Source organism: Odontesthes bonariensis, chromosome 10, assembly GCF_027942865.1.
Source record: "Odontesthes bonariensis isolate fOdoBon6 chromosome 10, fOdoBon6.hap1, whole genome shotgun sequence".
NCBI lineage: Eukaryota > Metazoa > Chordata > Actinopteri > Atheriniformes > Atherinopsidae > Odontesthes > Odontesthes bonariensis.
The window spans coordinates 28362119-28381424 of NC_134515.1; the positions used below are offsets into that span (position 1 = coordinate 28362119).

The 19306-nt window shown below is 43.9% G+C and overlaps 1 protein-coding gene across 1 annotated transcript; it reads left to right on the forward strand.

Annotated features, from left to right (window-relative positions):
- Positions 1 to 871: 871 nt before the first annotated feature.
- On the forward strand, positions 872 to 19290 carry LOC142389880 (PDZ domain-containing protein 4-like). Its single transcript, XM_075475095.1, has 8 exons — positions 872 to 3468; positions 10961 to 11014; positions 11491 to 11801; positions 11952 to 12039; positions 12134 to 12232; positions 12331 to 12393; positions 12663 to 12764; positions 15871 to 19290. Exons 1-8 carry the CDS (start codon positions 3409 to 3411, stop codon positions 17896 to 17898), a joined length of 2805 nt encoding a protein of 934 aa, XP_075331210.1. The 5' UTR covers positions 872 to 3408; the 3' UTR covers positions 17899 to 19290.
- Positions 19291 to 19306: the final 16 nt, after the last annotated feature.

Below are 19306 nucleotides of genomic sequence, written 5' to 3' on the forward strand. Positions count from 1 at the left end.
CTCGGCCTGATGTGGCAGATCTTAAAATCTCCTCTCTCCGTCCCACGGACTGTCTCCCCTCACGAGCCCGGAGGTGTTTGGCAAAAGCACGCCAGTGAACGTGTCTTTTTTTAATGGAAAATTTGTGAGTCTAAGTGTGAGTGTAAAGCTGCACAGCTAGATCAAGAATCAATGGAGAGGAATTTCACACACCAATATCTGCCAGGCTGGGCAGATATTTAAAACAAATTGTCTCCATATGTCTCTGCTTCCCCTCCCTCCCCCCTCCCTCCATCCCTCCACACTCAGCAGGTCATTTTGATTACTGCAGAAAACCGTCGCTCTACCACATCTCTGCTTCACCACTGCTCTCCCACACATCTGCATTTGCATTTTCCTCTCTTGGCTCTCTCCTCTACAGCTTTCCATTCAACCTGTCACACCTGTTATTCACTTATTTTTCCTTTCAGCACTGACACTTCTTTACGCACCTTCTTCGTGGCAGTGCAGAGCCTCATCTAAATGCACAGCCAGTCACAAGATCTCCACCTGCTGTGGGCACTTTTACTGCTATGAAAAAGTGCAATCATCCTTCTCTTTCTAGTACATCTTATAAAAACACAAGCGGACGGTTAATGCTTCAATTGCACAAGATGGATGAACCCTCCTTAATGACGCCGTGGATGAAAAGCTTGTTATTTCATCCACTTTAACGTAGCTTTGCTTGTTTTATTCCAGTCTGTCCTGCTCAAACTGAATGCATAGACTTTCCAGTGCTTGCTCTCTTGCCTGCAGACAAGCAGAGAGAGGCAGGAGAGAGTAAGGAGGGAGGGGGGGGGTAGCAAATGAGGTGTGGGTAAAAATTATGGGGGGGATAGAGAAGATTGCGGTAGCCCAGCCCTGAGTCTGGCGAGCAAGAGGGTGGAGGAAAGGCAGAGGAAGAGAAAAATCATTCAGTGTAAAATCAAGAAGCTCCAGATTTAGTAGTAGTGCACCGTGCGGATCTGTAAGCTCCATCACCACTGGGGAACAACCGCCTTTTGTGCTTCCCCTCGCTGCAGTGGGGGAGTGCGTTTACCGACGTGACCAAGGGGAGAAGGCAAGAAGTATCCTCCAATCAGCCGTTAGTGATTCCTCTGATCTTGTGAGGCTGCTGTTGGGGATTTATCACTGACATGAGACAGGCACTGCTCAACACTCCATCCACCTGGAATGCTCACATGGGTTTTTCTTTTTTTCCCTGCATGTAAATACCCTAAAGTGGATATCTGAAAAGGAATGACCAGAGGACAAAGAGAGGATTAAACTAGACATGCTGCTGGTCTTGAATTTCTTTTTTTCTCCTGCTGCAGATTGAAGATGGACTAACTTTTACACGTGCATTCGTGCCATACGAGGACACTTTTTTTCTTCTTCGCACAAGCCATTATTTGTCATGTCATGCAGTCTTTCATTCTGAAAGCATGGACGGTAGACAGTCATCCTAAACAGTCTGCTGCAACAATCATGTAGGACTGACACAAACAGATAGAGGTGAACAGGAGATGGAGAGAGGCGATGACAGTTGGAGCACACCTGCCTGCTGAGTGCGTCTGGCACCTCACCGTTGTCTGATTGGCTGCCTACTCTCGACAGTTTGACGATCCGGTTGTTTTCTCCAAGTTTTCATGCTTCTCATTAAGAGGAGAAAGCTTTCCTGTGGGTGTTTGCCTGTCTGAGATCCTCTGCGTTGGGATTACACAGCCTCCTGAAAGGATACAGGTGTAGTGAAGCCTTGAATGAGGATTAGCTGTAACACCTTGTCGATGGCAGCACAAGAGGCGGTGGACCTTTCAGACAAGACTCTCCTGCTCCGACCGCTTGCAGGAGGATTAAAGATAAAGGTTTAACCAGCATGATGAGACTCAGAGGGCAGGGAAAGTTGCATTAAGATTCTGTTCCCTTCCAGTTCAGCTTATCCTTGACTGGCTGGGCCTGATCTTTGAGCAAAAGGAGGTTATGTATAAATAGAATGAAGCCATTTATAATAGCTTGATAAGGACCATTGAAATATTGACACAAGAGAGAGTTTTTCCAGAGGTTTGTAAAAAAAAAAAAGAAATAGCTTTTTCAAATTAATTAAGATCCACAATAATCCTGCAGGCACAAGTGATCTGTTTTTGTATTGATTTCCCTCCACATACACGAGTCTTATCTGATCACTGCTCGAGAGGTCACTAATTTAATCATAATCATTCATCTCACCCTGGAGCTGCTGAAGTGCTGATAATGCCATAAATGAGCACCAATGGTTCAATAATTTTCATGGGATCTAACAGCAGACCAGATTCATTCTTAAATAACAATCTGAACTAACAGTTTTCATACTTTTTAATTCAAATCTCTTGCATTGTTTGGAGAGGCTGTTAAAAAGAAAACCTTTCCACTGATGGCAGCAGTTCTGCTGAGAGGAACAAGAAATTTGGCAGCGTGTGTGTGCGTGTAGTAAAGTTTGTGGTTAAAAGTATCATCCTGACACACTTACAGGTGTGTATTCACTTTATCTCAGCTGTGCAGCCAGGGTTTACAGGTTCTGGCCAATGTTGTCAGGGGCACCACCTTACGCCAGTCCTTCTAAACTCAGCGAGTTTGAATGTAGTTACATTAGGAAATACCTTTAACCGTGCACTGAAGTAGATGACTGGAGCAGAAAAGGGTGCTGACAGGGCTTTCAGAGGGACACGTTATCTCAACGGCCACACTCAGTGGTCCATCAGCAAACCGGAAAAACTGAGAGAAAAACTGGTGGGAAGCGCAGTGTGGGAGTGAAGAGGAAAAGAGGACTGAGGCAAGTTCTTTGATAGTTGCATTGTTTGCAGATGTAGCACTGCGAGTGTGGGGGAGTTCAGCAACAGAAGAGTTCTGCTGGGAGTACCTGCTGTATACTGCAGTTTTAGACTTCACTGTTCAGTGTAGCTGGGTACAGCAGGTATTCTGTTTCATTGTTTTTGACTGGATAAGAATTCAGTTGTCAGCTGCCTGATCCACGAAAGAAGCACAATCCAGCAGGACATTTACAGCACATCTTTTCTCCACATCCAGCCAACAATTCTTTGTGTGATCACCTGATGCTGGATCATCTGCAACAAGCACACAAACTTAAGCTGAAGCTCTTTTCCCCCTAAAATGGGAAGTGATCTTGACATTTAGATTTACTTTGGATTATAACATTTGAATTGAGAGCACAACATAAGGCAAAAGAGCAGTGACGCAGCCAATTAAACTGTGCTCTTCCTCTCTGGGATGTGCTCTGTGTTACTCTGAGTTATATACCACAACCCCTGCGAATGAGGGTGGGGCTCTGTCACTGCCACAGACAAAGAATCCTGTCGTGAGAACTGGTTATCAGTTGTTGGACCTGCACCGTCCAGCACCCTGTCAAAAGTCACAATGGGGTGCAACATGTGTGTGGTTCAAAAGCCAGAGGAACAATACCGGGTGATGTTCCAGGTGAGCACTCTGTCTCCTCTCCTGTCTCTGTATGTTCTTTTGTTTACTCTGCTTTTCTCTTTAGCATCTTAAAGTGAAGATACTGAATGATTGAAAATCACCGTTATGATAATACATCTATCCTTAACAGAGATCAGCAAAACCTCCTCATGCTGGCACTAATTTAACCAAACCATTCACTTATTGAATGCCTAATTACCAGGTTTGGATATCAAATATGATATGAATAAATCAGTCATTTATACTCATGGAAATAACAACAATTAACAGCATCACCAGGTAATTTAGAAATAGATCCGACTGAAACATCAGCAGCAAATCATGTCTTTAGAACCACAACAAAAACAAATTCTTAATCAAACGAATAAAGCCAGTAAATGCCTTGAACATGATGAAACTCATACGAACTCCACATCCTCTTTTCTTTGCTGGACATATATCTCTTTTTGTGCATTTTCTAATATGCACAGATAAGTAATTAGATCTTGAGCAATGCTCACACTAACTGCTGCATTGTCATTCAGTGACAATGAAACTGATAATTATAAAAATCATCCTTCATAGTGATTATGATGATATGATCTGAGAGGACAGAGCAAAAATAGACTTGTGGTACAGACCTCCAGAGGCAGAAAGATGGATACGTTGTTAAACTGGGCTAAAGTGAAAAGAGGGTTGCCACGGATACAGCCTCAGCGCCACATGCCAACTGAGACCGCAGACTGTGTGTTAGTAGGCTCATCGAAGCTCGGCGATTCGATTATGCACACATTGGCCAAAACAAGTCCCATGCTTACTAAGCATGAGAAATGCTCAGCACCCATATGCATGCAATGCAATACTTTTAGTTTCTGTGGCACCAGAAGACTCAGCTGGGTCACTGTTGCATGTTGGAGTCTGGGCCGGTGAAGTGGGCTGCATCTGGTGCCAGAGGCAGGGCTAAAGGGGAGGGAAACAGGAAGAGACTGGGTCCAAGCAGAGGTAGGAATGAGTTGAAAGGGGGGCTGGAAATGGTTTTCTTTTTTAAGGCATTTTTCGATTTGCTGTTTACCCTTCAAAGTAATTGATATGAGCGCTTCATAGAGCAGAGGTGAATAAGAAAGCTCAGGGGAGCTCACAAATCTCCTGGGTGGAGGCTGAGGACGGAGTCTGATCGTAAACACAGAGCAGGGCCAAATCACTCTGCATCAGTGCCCTTATGTAACAGGAGTCAGCAATAATGACTCTGACCTCTTACAGGCCAATATCCTTCATAGTGGAATTTCACTAGCAATGTGAGGTCAACCGTGCCCCCAAGGTTTTGTGACTTGAAGCTGGTCGTTTAAAAGACATATGCACATGGTTACCAGACGGGTGTGGCAATGACAAGCAGGAGGTGGGCTGATTGACCTGGAACATGGAGGGGAGACGTCACACTGTATGCAGAGTAAATATGTGAATAGGGATTGTGTTCGGTAAACAGACACTTTGGGGCGCGTTTATATATTTTGTGGTGTGGTACAGCTGAAACAGCATTGCTGTTATGGCTTGGAGCAGAGGAGCGTGCGACAAGAGGACAAACGCAGTTGGCATAATGAAGCAGGGTGCAGTCAGAATATAATGAAACATGGGGGTCTTACATGAGAAGCGGGGAGGTGGTGTGCATTAAATTGGAAAAAAAAAAGGGTGATCACAGAAAGCTTGCTGATTCGGCCATAAATTTGACTCCCATTTATTACATGTAATTATTACCCCTAACATACAGCCCACTTTTTCATTGCTTTCCATGATTTTTATTTTCCCTTTGGAGGTTTGCCGCTTTGAGCTGTTTTTCTTAACCATCGTGCATTATTACAACCTCAAATTAGATGTGTCTGTTTTCAGGCAATAAATACAGCATTAAACAGCCCACGGCTACATTGTGCTGTAAAAGCAGGTTATTAAATTAACCTATATCTAAGCACTTGATTTTTCTTGCCAAAGGAATAAAACTCATGCATTATACACTGAGCCTTTGCAACACATGAGCTTCACACTGCTGCTTGGTACACACCCACTGGAATGTTCCTAATCAATATTGCCTCCAATAGCCCAAAGTAAAGAAAGGATATTGCCATTAAGCAGATAAATTAGACTCTGTTGTAGACCTGCGCGCACAACATAAACCATTTGGAGCGATATGTTGCATTTTACAGAGCCTCTGACCAACCCACACACAGCAAACCTGTACCCCCCTGAGCCCTGCAGCCGCTCCCTTCTTTTTCTCTTCCCAGTCACTGTAAAGCAGGAGGCTGTTTCCATGGCAACTGGCGTCATTAAACAAACCCAATGTGCTTTCATTCACGATGACACGGAGAGACATGCTGACATTCACAAGAGGCAAACATCAGAATCGATACGTGCCGATGACTCGCAGATAATGCTGCAAAGCGTGGACCAGGTGTGAGCACACTTGCTGAAAGGAGGCTAAATAAGAGGTGCATCTAATAGTATAATATTACATTAGAATGCAAAAAAAAGACTGCGCTGCATTAAACTTTCAGAGTTGTCTTTGCGTTTACATGCCAGCTCCCTGTTCTTAAGGGCTTCACATGAAAAATTAATTGTTGCCAATCACATCAATAAGCAACTAGAAAGAGATTATCGTGTTTCTTTATATCAGCTAAATCATAGTCTGAAAAAGCACTTCTGAAATGTATTTCAAAAGTTTTGAACTCGGCAGTGTAAAATACAGCAAAAAAAACAAACAGCAGTTTATTTGAACGCCTGACAGACTGTTCAATACCCTTTGGAGTGTCAGTTTACCTTGTGTCAAGAGTGGGTCTGTTTTCGCAAGTGAAGTGTAAGCCCATGTGTGTGTGACTGTGCATGTGCCTGTCATGTTCCTGCTCTTTTATTCAAAGACTTCACATGCGGATGAAACAAAAAGGCTGCTGATAGAGAGGATGTCACTCTCCCTGTTCATTTCATAACACTGGGCTGACCGAGAGGATCAGAGCAAAGTCAAATTCTGTCTGTGACATATTTTCATTTCCTTTTGAGGATCAGTCAAGAGTTATTTAATCTCTCACAGGCTCTCTGTCACTGTTGCTCCATCCGCATCAAAACCATTCAGCCCATAATTGATCTTTTGTTCCAACTGATTAATGTATTGGCAAATTATGTATATTCATACACTCCCACTGAGGCTTGTTAGCTGCATCAAAATCATTTCAAGGAGTGTTTGAAACCCTTTAAATCAATATCCTCACACTGGTTTCAGTTTTTCATATGCCTTCCACTCCCTGCATGCCTATTTAAATCTGCAATTTCAAACAATTGGTATTACAGTCGGAGTGGGTCAACTCTGTCTCCAGATTAATTGATTTTCTGAGGAGGGGACGACCGCTGCCTTCAAAGCACGGGAGATGAGAAAAATCAATTTCCAAACAAGTGGAATTCAATATGTTGAGTGGTGAAGATTTCACACAAGTAAAAGTCCCTGCATGGAAGCTGCGGAAATATACATGAATCACAGCTTGCAACAAACTCAGTGATGCTGAGAGGAACATGTATTTTTACCTACATTACACGAGTGTAGAGTTGTTGTTGTCTTCCCCGTTCTTTGTTGTTTTTCTTTTTATTATCTAAGCCTGTTGTACAGCCCATGAGATTAATTTGCTCTTTAAAGGACATTCAGATAAAAACTAATTATGCAGCAACCACTTAGTGATTCCCTCAGAGCTTCTATTGTGTCTGTTTACATCCAAAGACTGAACCCAGAGCCAGACTCTTTTACTATAAAGAATTACCCGGCACTTCCTTGAAAGCTTGTTTTCTGTGCTTCTCCTGCATCCTTACTCCTCCCTTCAACACCGTTCCTCCTCGCACCCCATTCATTCCTTCTGTGCCTCTCCTGCTTTGCCTTCTCTCTTTACACTTTGAACTCTTTGCATCTCTTTCATCTCTATCCACATCATCCCCACCCTCAGCTCCACAGCCGCCGCTCATACCGCCACCGCCCACCCCCTACTGTGAATTCTGGAGTGTTTTCCTGAATTTTGATTCCATTTAAAACACATTTGAATTGTATATGTAAGGCATGTAGGGACAAGTGTTAATTCGCTTGTGTAGTTTATAAATAGTAGACATATGCAATGACCTACTAACCAGGAGATAATACAGAACAGCACATGGGATGTGTGTAATGGATTCTCAATCAGGTCTGGTCCAAAAAGATGTCTAACACTGAGGAAGCATCACCCTGCATGAAGTCATCTTCAAAGCAATCTCAGCACCTCTCATTGATAATGAATGAGAAACCTCCCTTCTATCTCTTCTATTAGTATGCATACCCGTCACTCATGACCACATAGATGTCTCCTAATAGCCTCTCTCTGATCCTGGAGAGTGCAAAGCACTAAAACAAAACACACCTCCTGCTGCTAGGAGTAAAAAAAAAAAAAGATCATGGGTTCAAAGCTGAAATAGTGCACAATGCAACCAACATAGTGTTAATTCCTTCATCACCAATCTGCAGTGCGTGGAGGAAGCATCTTATTTGTTGTGAAGAAGCTCATTAGGAGAGACAGTAAGATTTATGGAGGAACATTAGGGCGAGGAGGAAGGACAAACACACAAGGAGATGGAGCGGCTGAAATAGATGGAAATAGAGGAGGGTGAGTTGTTCCCTCCAGGGAGGGGACAGAGCAGACAGAACTGCTGAGGCAGCAGGGCAGAAGAAATCCAGAGTCGGGAGGAGAGAGGAGAGGAAAGAATCAGAAGAATGTGGAGAAAGAAGTAGAGAGAGAACAGAGGGGTGATGGTGCAGCTGCTGAGGTGGTTTTAAAATGGGAAATATGAAAAAATTCAAATTGGGGGAAAGAGAACCGAATATGGCACGAAAGTTTTTGTGCTTGGATGCACGGGGGAACATTGATCTGACATGCAATTACGGGAAGGGGATGAGTGATGAGAGAGGGAGAGGGAGAATGAAGCCGAGTGGGAAAGATGTGTTGCAGACAGCCAAGGTCAGCGGCTGAATGAAACTGTACAAAGACTGTCTGGCTCAGTAACTCCTTGAAACTGTCAGTGGAGCAAACACATCATTATGTCACCGTGTGCGTGTCTCCCATGTAAAGACATCAAGAGGACTGAAGCTGTTGTAATGTGCTGAAAAAGTGTGAAAATGAATGGAAAAACATTCAGTTTTACGCAGAAGGCCACAGCCGTGTTAGCAGCTGTGTGAGGCCCAACTTTAACACAGCAGTGCTTTGAGTTAACGACAGACTTAATGTTTGTGACAACAAACATCCGATAATAGTCCCTATTTAAGCAGTTTATTGTACTAGCATGCTTACTTAATTGTCTATTGGCGCTAAGCACAAAGCAAAGCTGTTAAAAATGGGAATATCTCTGATTTTGGTAATAAACAAACCAAATTACAGAGCAAATTAGCAGTTTAACAGCCGTAGTTGCTAAATTATTCAATCACCAATTGGGTTGTGGGAGACCCCACGTGGTTTATGTCACCTTGCAGTGTTTTGGTACCCTCCCCCAGATTTCGATTCAATAATCCCCCAATTCTAACTGGCCTTTTCTCTCCATGCCATCTGCAGTGTGTGGAGAATAAGGGGAGAAGTTGATTTACAATGGCAGCGCATAAATGCCATTATACTGCGTATTTCAGGACTTTATAAAGCACCTTCCAAATGCCAAAACAAAGCAAAGGAGTGCCAATGAAAATGGGAATTCTGAGACATGTATCACAGAAAGAAATGCTTTCATCTAACCCAAAACAAAATGAAAGTAAGAGGGGTCCAAACAAACTACTGGAAGTTTTTAGTTCAAGTTCCTCCTCGTCTGAAAAATATGCAAAGAAAACCAGTTTTTCCATAATATAAACAACCCCATTCATATGAAAAAGTTGCTGTCAACGATGTGTAAGTCCTTTAATGTTTAATTAAAGATTTTAGAAAAAAAGAACAAACCAAATCTAAAAAATATACACTCACCGTGATTTTAAAACGAGGAAATAATTTGGATGATTAGAACAGGGAAACAAAACACTGAATAATACTTGAAAAAAAAAAAGAAGCTTGAGGGTGCAGTCAAATAGTCCTTCGACATGACATGGAGGAATCTAGATTACAGCCTCCATACAGGGTGGTCAAATTCTCTAAAATGCCGTGGAAAGGAGTTTTTCTTTGTGTGTGTGTGTGTGTGTGTGTATTGGATCCCACCCTGAGTCTTTCACAAGATGAGAAGTGTTCCCTTCCATAAAGAATTACACCTCATCATCCATATAAGGTACATCATATCATTAGAGATTCAGAGAATCCAAAGAAATCTCGGTTTGCAGAGCCGAGGCTAAAATAAACAACCCAATAATCAGTGGTCGGGCTCTTAAGGCCCTCGGGAGACACTGCATGAAACGCAGACATGATTTACTGAACACTGTTCATCGCTGCATCCACAGTTGCAAGTTGAAATTCTGGCGTGCAAGAAAAAGAAAAAAGAAAAAAACATATTAACAAGATCCTGAAATGCAGCTGCCCTCTGTGAGCCCGAGCTCGTTAAAAGTAGAAAACTGTCCTTTGGTCTAATGTCTAATGGAAATGAAAAATGTTTTCTCGAGGAAGAAAAGAGAGAAATCAACCCGGCTCAGTGAAAAACAAACAGCTCTGTTGGCTTGGGGGGTGTTTTAGTGCAAGTGACATGAGTTATTCATGTGGAGGCACCGTTGATAATGAACAATATATACACTGCAGTACACAGGGCATCCTTTTCAGTGACGGCCTGGCTTAAAACCAAGCCACATTCTGCACATAATACATCAGCATGGCTCCAAAATAATGGCTGCGAAATTGGCCTGCCTGCAGTCGGGACCTATACTGACTGAACACATTCAGCATAATATGACCTGAAGAAATCCCACAAAAGAAGCATCAAACTGTTGAGTAGCTGCAATCATGTAAAGAAAAGGACTTCAAAACCTTTTTTTTTCTCCTCGACTTCAAAAAGACCGGCGTTGTCTCGTTAAAAGAAGAGATGATGCAACACAGTGGTAAACATACCAGTGCCCCCAACTTTTTCTGAAGCGTGTTGTTGGCATCACATTAAAAGCAACCGCAAAAACAACCGAATGACGAGTTTCAGCTCGTCGTCTCTGTACTACTTTCAAATAAGTGTGTTTTTGTTCATTTGTGCACATCATCTTGGTTTTTGTTTGTTTTTGTTGTTTTTGTTTTTTTTGTCAAAAGGGGCAATTTTAGGATATTTGCAAAGAACGACACTTCCAATACACTCAAAAGTGAGGAAACAATGTTTTCATTGGAGTCTGCAGGCAAACTGCAGCCTGAAACTGACGTTCAATTGGTGAATGTTCAAATGGGATTTTGTGTTTTTCATCTTGCACCATCCGTTGGCTCTTTCTTTTAAAGAAAGAAACTCTCGGCAGCATCTTTTTCTACTCTCCAGCTGTAATTAAGTGCTAACTCCGTCACTTCCCTGCTTTCTTTCTGTCTCTCCACAGAAGGGTCGCTTAGGCAACATGCTGTGCTCTTTTGACGCTGACGGTCGATTAAAGGTCTCAGCTTTCTGCTCTGCTTCTTGGTGTGATGTGCTGTTGAATCCGTTTAAATGAATCGTTTTTCATGGTCTCTTTTTGCTTGTTGGAAAAGTAACACTTTATGTACACAAATATGTCGTGTGTGAGTGTATTTCTTTGGTGTTCTGTGTACTAACGTGGCTTCAGTTTATTTTAGGTGTGTGTTGCTGTTGGTTCCTCTCCTCTAGTTTCTGCTGTGAACTATCTTTTCCTGTTTGACATACCTGCGTATGTGAGACTGTCCATTCACCTGTCCTTTTTTTTTTACATTAATCTTTATTGTTTTTTGGGGGTTTTTTTGTGGCATTTTGTTAAATAAACTCTTTATTTTGTAATGAATATAAATCACCCACATCTGTGAATTTACACTCAGTTTCTTGATTCCTTTTCCTGGACAAAAAGTCTCTCACTTTTTCACCAACCCTTCTCCTCTTTCTTTCTTTTTCTTCCCCCAGGTGAACGGGAAGGATCTGTCTTGCCTTTCTGGGGATCCCACCCTGGACATACGGGACCCTGTGCTTTCCAACATACTGAAGCGGGGGGCCCGCAGACGGGCGGGCCCAGCTGGAGCTCCTGGAGGGCAGGTGCCAGTGACCATGGGCATGGCCGACTGTGTGGACAGCTGCACGCAAACAGACATCAGCTTCCAGCATATGTTGACTCTGGGCAAGAGCAACCAACATCCCTGTGGAGCTCCACCCCCACCCGACCCTCCTCCCTCCCCTCCACTACCACCACTACTGGAGCCATATCTACTCAATGAACTGTGAGTGGGAATAGTCTAATAGGTCTCTGCTGCATGTAGGACCACCAGACCAGAGCTTATCTGCTGTGCTCGTCCATGCCGGTCACACATTTAAAGTCAGAAGCTGCCCCAATTACTAACATGCTATTTCCTGAACGTTCTCATTCCCAGCTTTACCGAGCCAGTATACTATGACCCCACTGACTACTTTGATATCACTCAGCATGAAGTGGACCGGCAGGATGAGCTGGAATATGAGGTGAGAGCGTGTTGGCTACCTAAAAGCTATGGTTCAGAAAGGTGCTCTGTTGTTGTCTACCTGACATCCATGAACATTTCTCTCACCGCACTAGGAGGTGGAGTTGTATAAGTCTCGTCAGCAGGATAAACTCGGTCTGACAGTGTGTTACAGAACTGATGATGAAGAGGATCTCGGGATTTATGTGGGAGAGGTGAAGATGTATCGTGAAAGCAAAAGCTCTATCCTTTTTTTTTTTTTAACAGAAATTGCTCATCTTTTCATACTTTTAAACATATTTTCCATATCTAGGTGAACCCAAACAGCATTGCTGCATTGGACGGCCGCATCCGCAAGGGAGACAGAATACTGCAGGTATCCTACGTGCTGATGTTTTGTTATTACTGCCAGTAAATCAGAAAAATGAGGTGTTTGATAACACTTGGTCCACAATAGTATCTTTCTCTGTGATAAAGCGCAGCATTCATCATGAATTCCATTTGAATATTATTACCCATGCCATTAAGCTGAAAAGAAAGCCCATTTCCTGGAATGTGTTACTTAATCTTTTTCTATCCTCAGTATGAAAGTTCTGACAATATCTGACGCTGACTCAAAAGTACATCTTCTTCTGTCTTTGTCAGATAAATGGAGTGGACATCCAGAACAGAGAGGAGGCGGTAGCTATCCTCACCAGAGAGGACAGCACCAATGTCTCCCTGCTTCTCGCGAGGCCCGAGATAGAGGTGAGGAAATTGGAAATGTAGTCTCTGAGGAGAGGACCAAGTGGCTCGGTTTGAATACTGACATAAAAAGACACGTTCCTCTTTTTATTTTCTTATCTATATAGCAAGTGGTTAGTCTAACATTTAGTCTTGGGTGAACACAAAAGTTTTGGCCCGATTTTTTTTTAACAACTTTGCTTTGGTTCATTAAGGTTTGCGGGTATTCTTTTCCATTTCAGGCATTCTGTTGTAGACATGCTGCCGTGGTATAATTGTCCTGATGCATGACCCAGTTTCAGCCAAGCTTTAGCTGTCAGACAGATGGCCTCATATTTGACTCTAGAATACTTTGGTATACAGAGGAGTTCATGGTCGCAGCATTGTCCTATGGCTGCAAAACAAGTCCAAATCATCAGCGCTCTACCACTGTACTTGACAGCTGGTATGAGGTGTTTGTTTTTGGCTCAACGTGGCAATGCGTGTTACAGCCAAACATCAGATCTTGTTCCAGGAGTCTAGCGGCTCATTTGGATGCAACTTCTTTCGTCTTTGGCAAAGTGCTAACATAAACCTGAATGCTCCAGAACAGCAGATTCTGCTTTTATAGAGGTGCTCACACTTGTTGATGATCAGTTAATCAAGTACTTTGATTGGCATTACCAGGCTAATACTTACCCACTAATTTCCTATGGAAGCAGTAAGAGTGCGCTGCATTGTCAAATAAAAAACGAGATGGTGTAATATGTGTTGTTGTTCACCTCATTTTAACACCTAGTAAGGACCAGAAGTATTTCATTATTTCCTGTAAAACATAAGAATTGAAATATGGCGAACCATCTTATTCTTACGGCAGTAGAAAATAAATCAGCCGCATGATCAAGAGTGTGGCTTCATCCCGTCCGGCAGGCGGAATTTTATTTAGGTGGCTGGAAAGCAAAGAGGTGCAAAAACATGATGAGACCACAGATAGCACTGAGAGAGAGAGAGACAATGACAGATAGTGCTTGTAACCGCTGTGCTTACGTGGAACCCTTTAGTTTCTCACAAGGTCACTCTTAACAGATATGGGAGCACTGTCACACATGCCTGCTGCCCTGCAATAATACAGTCACTTATAAACACACAACTTTGCACACCTTGACCCCCTCGAATGGATCACTGCAAATAGAGGTCGGCGCAGTTTATGTGAGAACACAGTAATCTGTATTCTCTCTGAGCTACAGAGCAGATTTAAAAGTCTCTCATTAAAATGGTCTGGGTCAAAGACTGGCACACAAATAACCTCTCGTCCTCTGAAACACGTCCTCGTGTTTAAATATACGAGCACGAGAACTACCTGCGAAAAGGCTGACAAGATTTATACTGCCAAGGCACTGTCCTACATTAAGATTCAAGCAACAGAGAGGAAGCGGCGAGGACGGAGAATCATCAGGGGGGACGTGCAGAAACACAGGGAAAAGCTTTGTCTGGGGGGGGGGGGCAGAGGTGAAGGGCTGTGTGAAAGAGTGAGAATGAAGATAATCAATACTTTGTCTTGCAGTCTGCATGCAGTTCATGTTTAAATTAAAGCAATTAGGCAGGATTTGTAAAGAAGAGGAGGAGTGAACTGCTGAGGCCTGAGTATTTTATCTATATTTGATTAGCTTTTGACTGAGGGCTGAAACTGCAACAGAGACTGATAAAGAACAACAATTTTTTTTACGCGACTGAAAGAATCATCCATCTCTAAAGACCGTTTTCCTGGATGGACATTTCATTCTCGATCGGTTATAATTCTGCGTTCTGCAGTCAGTCTTTTTAATTAATTGTGGTCCTTGCTATTTTCAGCAGAAAAATGACTCTGGGGACCAAATGCAGTTTCACAGCATTGGCATGATGATGATGATGATGATGATGATTATGAAAAATCTCGCATAGCTTTGGCTCCATCTAGTGACAGAGAGGAGTGCTGCCACTTACACCTGGTCAGAGCAAGCATCCTGCAGCGGAAATAAAAGCTGATATAATCAGAATTGTTACAATCAGTCATTTCAATTTTGAGTCTTTGCCCATCTGTTCTTTGACGTTCCGCTCTACAACCATGCTGCAATCGGCTGAATCTGAGTAACGGGATTGTAATTAGGATTATATCTCCACACGCTTCAGAATTCATCCGGCTGCTTCAGACTGAATTCTGTCCCATCAACATTAAATACGACTGGCTTGGTGCCACTGGAAGCAATGCATGCCTGCCATCTATTCCTTTCCGTTCCTTTCCACAGTCGCCTCATGCACGCTCAGGACAGGAGATTGGACTGAAGACAAGTTTCGGTGCAATCTGTTGGTTTCCTTATCTAGGAAATTGTTTTTGAATTGGCTCTATATGAACGCATTGGATTATTTTATAAATAATTATGATAATTATTATGATATGATAATTACTGTTGTTGTGGACATCGAGACATTGTTTTTTTCCTTCTTTTTCAGAATGTGCTGAGCAGTTGATTTGGCCCCTTAGAATGCTCCCTTTCTCTCCTCAAAGAACTTGTTTTGGTTTAGCAGCCTGAGGATAGAGGCCTCCTTCACCTCCATTGATAGCTTCAAAGACCTTTTAACTGCTTCATTAAGGTTCCCATGAAGTAGAACTTGATTTTTAAGTTTGATTTTTCAGCCTTGGATGACACAAAAAAAACATTGTCAATCCCAACAATGAGTAAAAAAAAAAAAGTCATTTTGTAAACTCTTAATGGTTAAATGAAACAAAAAAAGTAAAAATGACCTTGAGTCATACTGCTCTCAGGGGCTTGTTGGCAACCAGTTACATACTTTGTTAAAATCAAAAATTTTAGCAAATCAGAGCAACTCTGCTTTTTCGGGAGGAAACCTTTAAAGATGCTGAAGCAAATAATACAGTGTTGGCCATTGCATGGGGACCTTAATGAGGAAATAACAAGGAAACAGGTTTTACCGGCCCATGAAACAAACATTGAGATGTCAAATTGTCCAATGACTTAAACTAGCCTTTATTACAGATCTTATTTTGAGCACAAAAAACCCCAATCACTGTCATTTATCAAGGTGTCCTAATATACAATTTTCTTCTTCTTTCCTTCTTTGCTGTTCCTCCTCCTCTGCCTTTACCTGTAAGAATGACAACCAGCTGGATCTGGACGAGCTGGACCTGGAGCCCCTGGACAATGCTGTTCATCTGAGCAGCAGCCACACAGAGAGGACCGCCCCCCCGGTGAAGGGTGCTGGACCCGTCAGCGCCGCGGGTGGAGGTGTGCTCCGTAGCCACAGTCACTCGGTGAACAGGGATTCCCCTGATTTGCTCAAGACGGTTCTGAGCAACAGCCAGGAGTTGGACAGTGGCGTTGGCCGCACAGATGAGAGCACGCGCTATGAGGAGTCTTCGGAACACGACCTTCTGGGAGACGACCACACCAGCGCCTCCAACACCAACGCAACCAATACACCTGGCAGCATGCGCAAATTCCTGTCCAGCAGAGGGGATACTCCACCCCTGCTGCACTCCCAAGACCTCCAGTTCAGCACGGACTCCCTTCTGGGACTGGACTGTTTCAACGGAGGAGGCCTGGAACCGGTGGAGCGACTGGAGAGGGTCTACATGCCCGATCCTGTGAGGATGATGATGCCTGGTCTGACTGAGGAGGAGTGCGAGAGGTACAAGGAGCTCCTGGAGATCAAGTGTTTCTATGAGAAGAACATTAATGCTCAGGGGATAGCACAAGACGAGGGAGGCGTCTCACTGGACGAGAATAGGAATGAAAGCCTAACGCAGCACGAGATGGCCCTCCTTGAAGAGGAACTGCGCCATCTGGAATTCAAGTGTCGTAACATCCTGAGGGCACAGAAGATGCAGCAGCTGAGGGAGCGCTGCATGAAGGCTTGGCCTCATGAGGACAAAAATGGACTGAGTGCAGGGGCCGGAGGAGGGGCCGGGCGCTTGGAAACGACCGGTACCTTGGTGAGTGAGGAGTCGTGTCACCACGCTCTGTCAGACATCAATGAGCTTCCAGAGAGGGAGCGCTCGGATAAGGACAGCACGAGTGCCTACAACACTGGAGGGGAAAGTTGCAGGAGTACCCCTCTGGTCAATGAGCAGTACCCTTCACCCTCCACACAGAGTCTGGACGGAGGAGAGTCTCTTCTCCTGGCGGGTTTGCAGCTTCAAACCTCCATTAGGCAGAAGGAGAGGGGCACCAGAGCCGAAAGAGGGGATGGGATGCAAGCTAATTTAAACCAGCCCTACTCTCCACACTCTCACAGGAGAGGAGCTGAGGCTAAGACATCCAGCCCAGGTGCAAAGGTCAGGTCCTTGTCCCGGGATGTGGGAACAAGGAGGGGCTCCGATGGAGGGATGAGACGTAACCCCAAGGCCAGCGGGACAGCTGAGCGGGCTGGTGGACGCAGTGCTGAGAACAGCCCTTATCTATCCCGTCGTCAGACTGAGGTAAAGCCGCCCCAACGCTATCTGAGCTGCATGCAGCTGAGGTCCCCCTCAGCCTCTGAACGGCTGGGTGGACTCAGAAATGCTCCCAGGGAGGGGGCCACAGATATAGAAGGTGATGCCAGCCCGATGAGTTTGGGCAGCACGTGTAAAGATGTTGCCCAGGATCCTGGTGCTGTATCCTTACCCTTGTCCCCTCCACTGCTGCCTGCATCCCCCCGAATGGAGTGGAAAGTGAAGATCCGCAGCGATGGCTCGCGCTACGTGGCCAAACGGCCTGTGAGGGACCGTCTCCTGAAGGCCCGTGCCATGAAGATCAGAGAGGAACGCAGTGGCATGACCACAGATGATGATGCCGTAAGCGAAATGAAAATGGGCCGTTACTGGAGCAAAGAGGAGCGCAAGCAGCAGCTGCTGAAGGCCCGAGAGCAGCGGCGGCGCAGGGAGTTCATGATGCAGAGCCGTCTGGACTTCCTGAGAGAGCGCGACAAGGATCAAGGCAGTGGTGGAGGAGGGCAGCAGGGGGCCACACAGCAGCAGGAACCCACCTCCATCCTGGAGCTGTGCCACCGCAGGAGCATGAAGAAGCGCAGCCGCAGAATCCTGGACAACTGGATCACTATCCAGGAGCTGCTGGCTCATGGGAGCAGGTCTGCTGATGGGAAGAAAGTCTACAATCCTCTGCTGTCTGTCACCACTGTGTGAGATAAGATGGGAAGGAAAAGGGCAAACTGTCAGGGAGAGATAAGAAACAAATGTTTTGATTAGGCACAGATGTGTATCTACATTTTGCGCATTCAGAACCGTAAGAATCTATAAGATAACAGATAATTACTTGTCAATTTGAAGATCCATTCCATATTAAGTGTATCACAAAGGCAGAACAGGGAAATAGAGCACAGATAGCATTTATTCAAATGTATTCAGAGGTAAGTCTAGATAAGAGGCTGAGCTTGAGGAAAGGAGAAATCGCACCACTCCTTTGTGAGTAGCTCACAAACGAAAAGTAATGTTTGGAGAGCTCGATCACATCTTTATAACGGACACAAAATGGGGCCAAGAACCACGGGAGTCGCCAGGAAAAGTCACTTCTGTGCCATAGAACTGCATATTTTCTGTGTGCAATGGACTTTTGATCAAGCACATCTTTCTAAGAACTCAGAGTGGATGTTACTGAAGTTCATTCTTGCAGCGCTCACGAACAAGCGCTCCTTTGTTTCCCAACATCATCGTCTGACCACTCGATCAAAAAGAGCTGAGCGGTGCCTTCCTTCCAGGCAGACTTGACTGCATAGCACAATTTTCAAGTTTAAAGAAAAAAAACAAGAAAAAAAACCCAACTGTAGCCAATTAAAGAAAAGCAGAAGCACAGAGCAGCAGATTCTTTTTTTTTGTTCGTTTTGAATGTACATCCATCCGAGCACAACGATTCCTGTTCAGAGTGGAATGAAGTCTCAGAAATGACTGACTGGCTGCTTGTCAGGTAGAAATGTAGTTGAAAGGCCTTCAAGAATAAAAAAAAAAAAAAAAAGCTGTCGCTACGACCTGGATGACTAAGAATCTACAGGTGAACTATCTTTTTGTCCTCCTTGAAAAGGCACTTGCTGTTTAAATAAGAGAAACTGTATTTTCTCCACATAACTTTTCAGAACTTCCTGGTTAGAATGAAATAAATCGCGTAATAACATCGACTGTGACCGAAGATATTTCATTCATTGAACATTCTCAGCTCTAATAATCTCCCGAATAAGGTCTACGGCTGCATCAGCTGTGCTCCCTAATTCTGCTCCTACGAATGTAAACGACATCAAGTAACCGATTTACAAAGCACAGAGGACAAAACGCTGCTTTTTCTCATTTGGCTTTCATGCATGTTTGATATCGACACCGAAGTGTTTTTCCATTAACTTCTACATTGAAGGCTTTTAAGATACTGTAATTGTGGATGTCTTTCTATGATTCTTTACTAAAAATGGTAGCATAGAGAAAAAAAACAAAAAAAATATGGGTGTACTCGTTTGTTCAATATTGTGATCTTGTGTCTGCCATTTTACAGTCTGAGCTTTTCTAAATAAACGCTGTGATCGTGGGAAAGATCTCTGTTGAATGGTTT

What these genes read in the sequence shown, in the direction of transcription:
- LOC142389880 (XM_075475095.1), top strand. Translation starts at nt 3,409, where the DNA reads ATGGGGTGCAACATGTGTGTGGTTCAAAAGCCAGAGGAACAATACCGG. An exon ending in CCATATCTACTCAATGAACT is followed by an intron (nt 11,802 to 11,951) that starts GTGAGTGGGAAT and finishes TCTCATTCCCAG; the next exon opens with CTTTACCGAGCCAGTATACT. An exon ending in TCGGGATTTATGTGGGAGAG is followed by an intron (nt 12,233 to 12,330) that starts GTGAAGATGTAT and finishes TTCCATATCTAG; the next exon opens with GTGAACCCAAACAGCATTGC.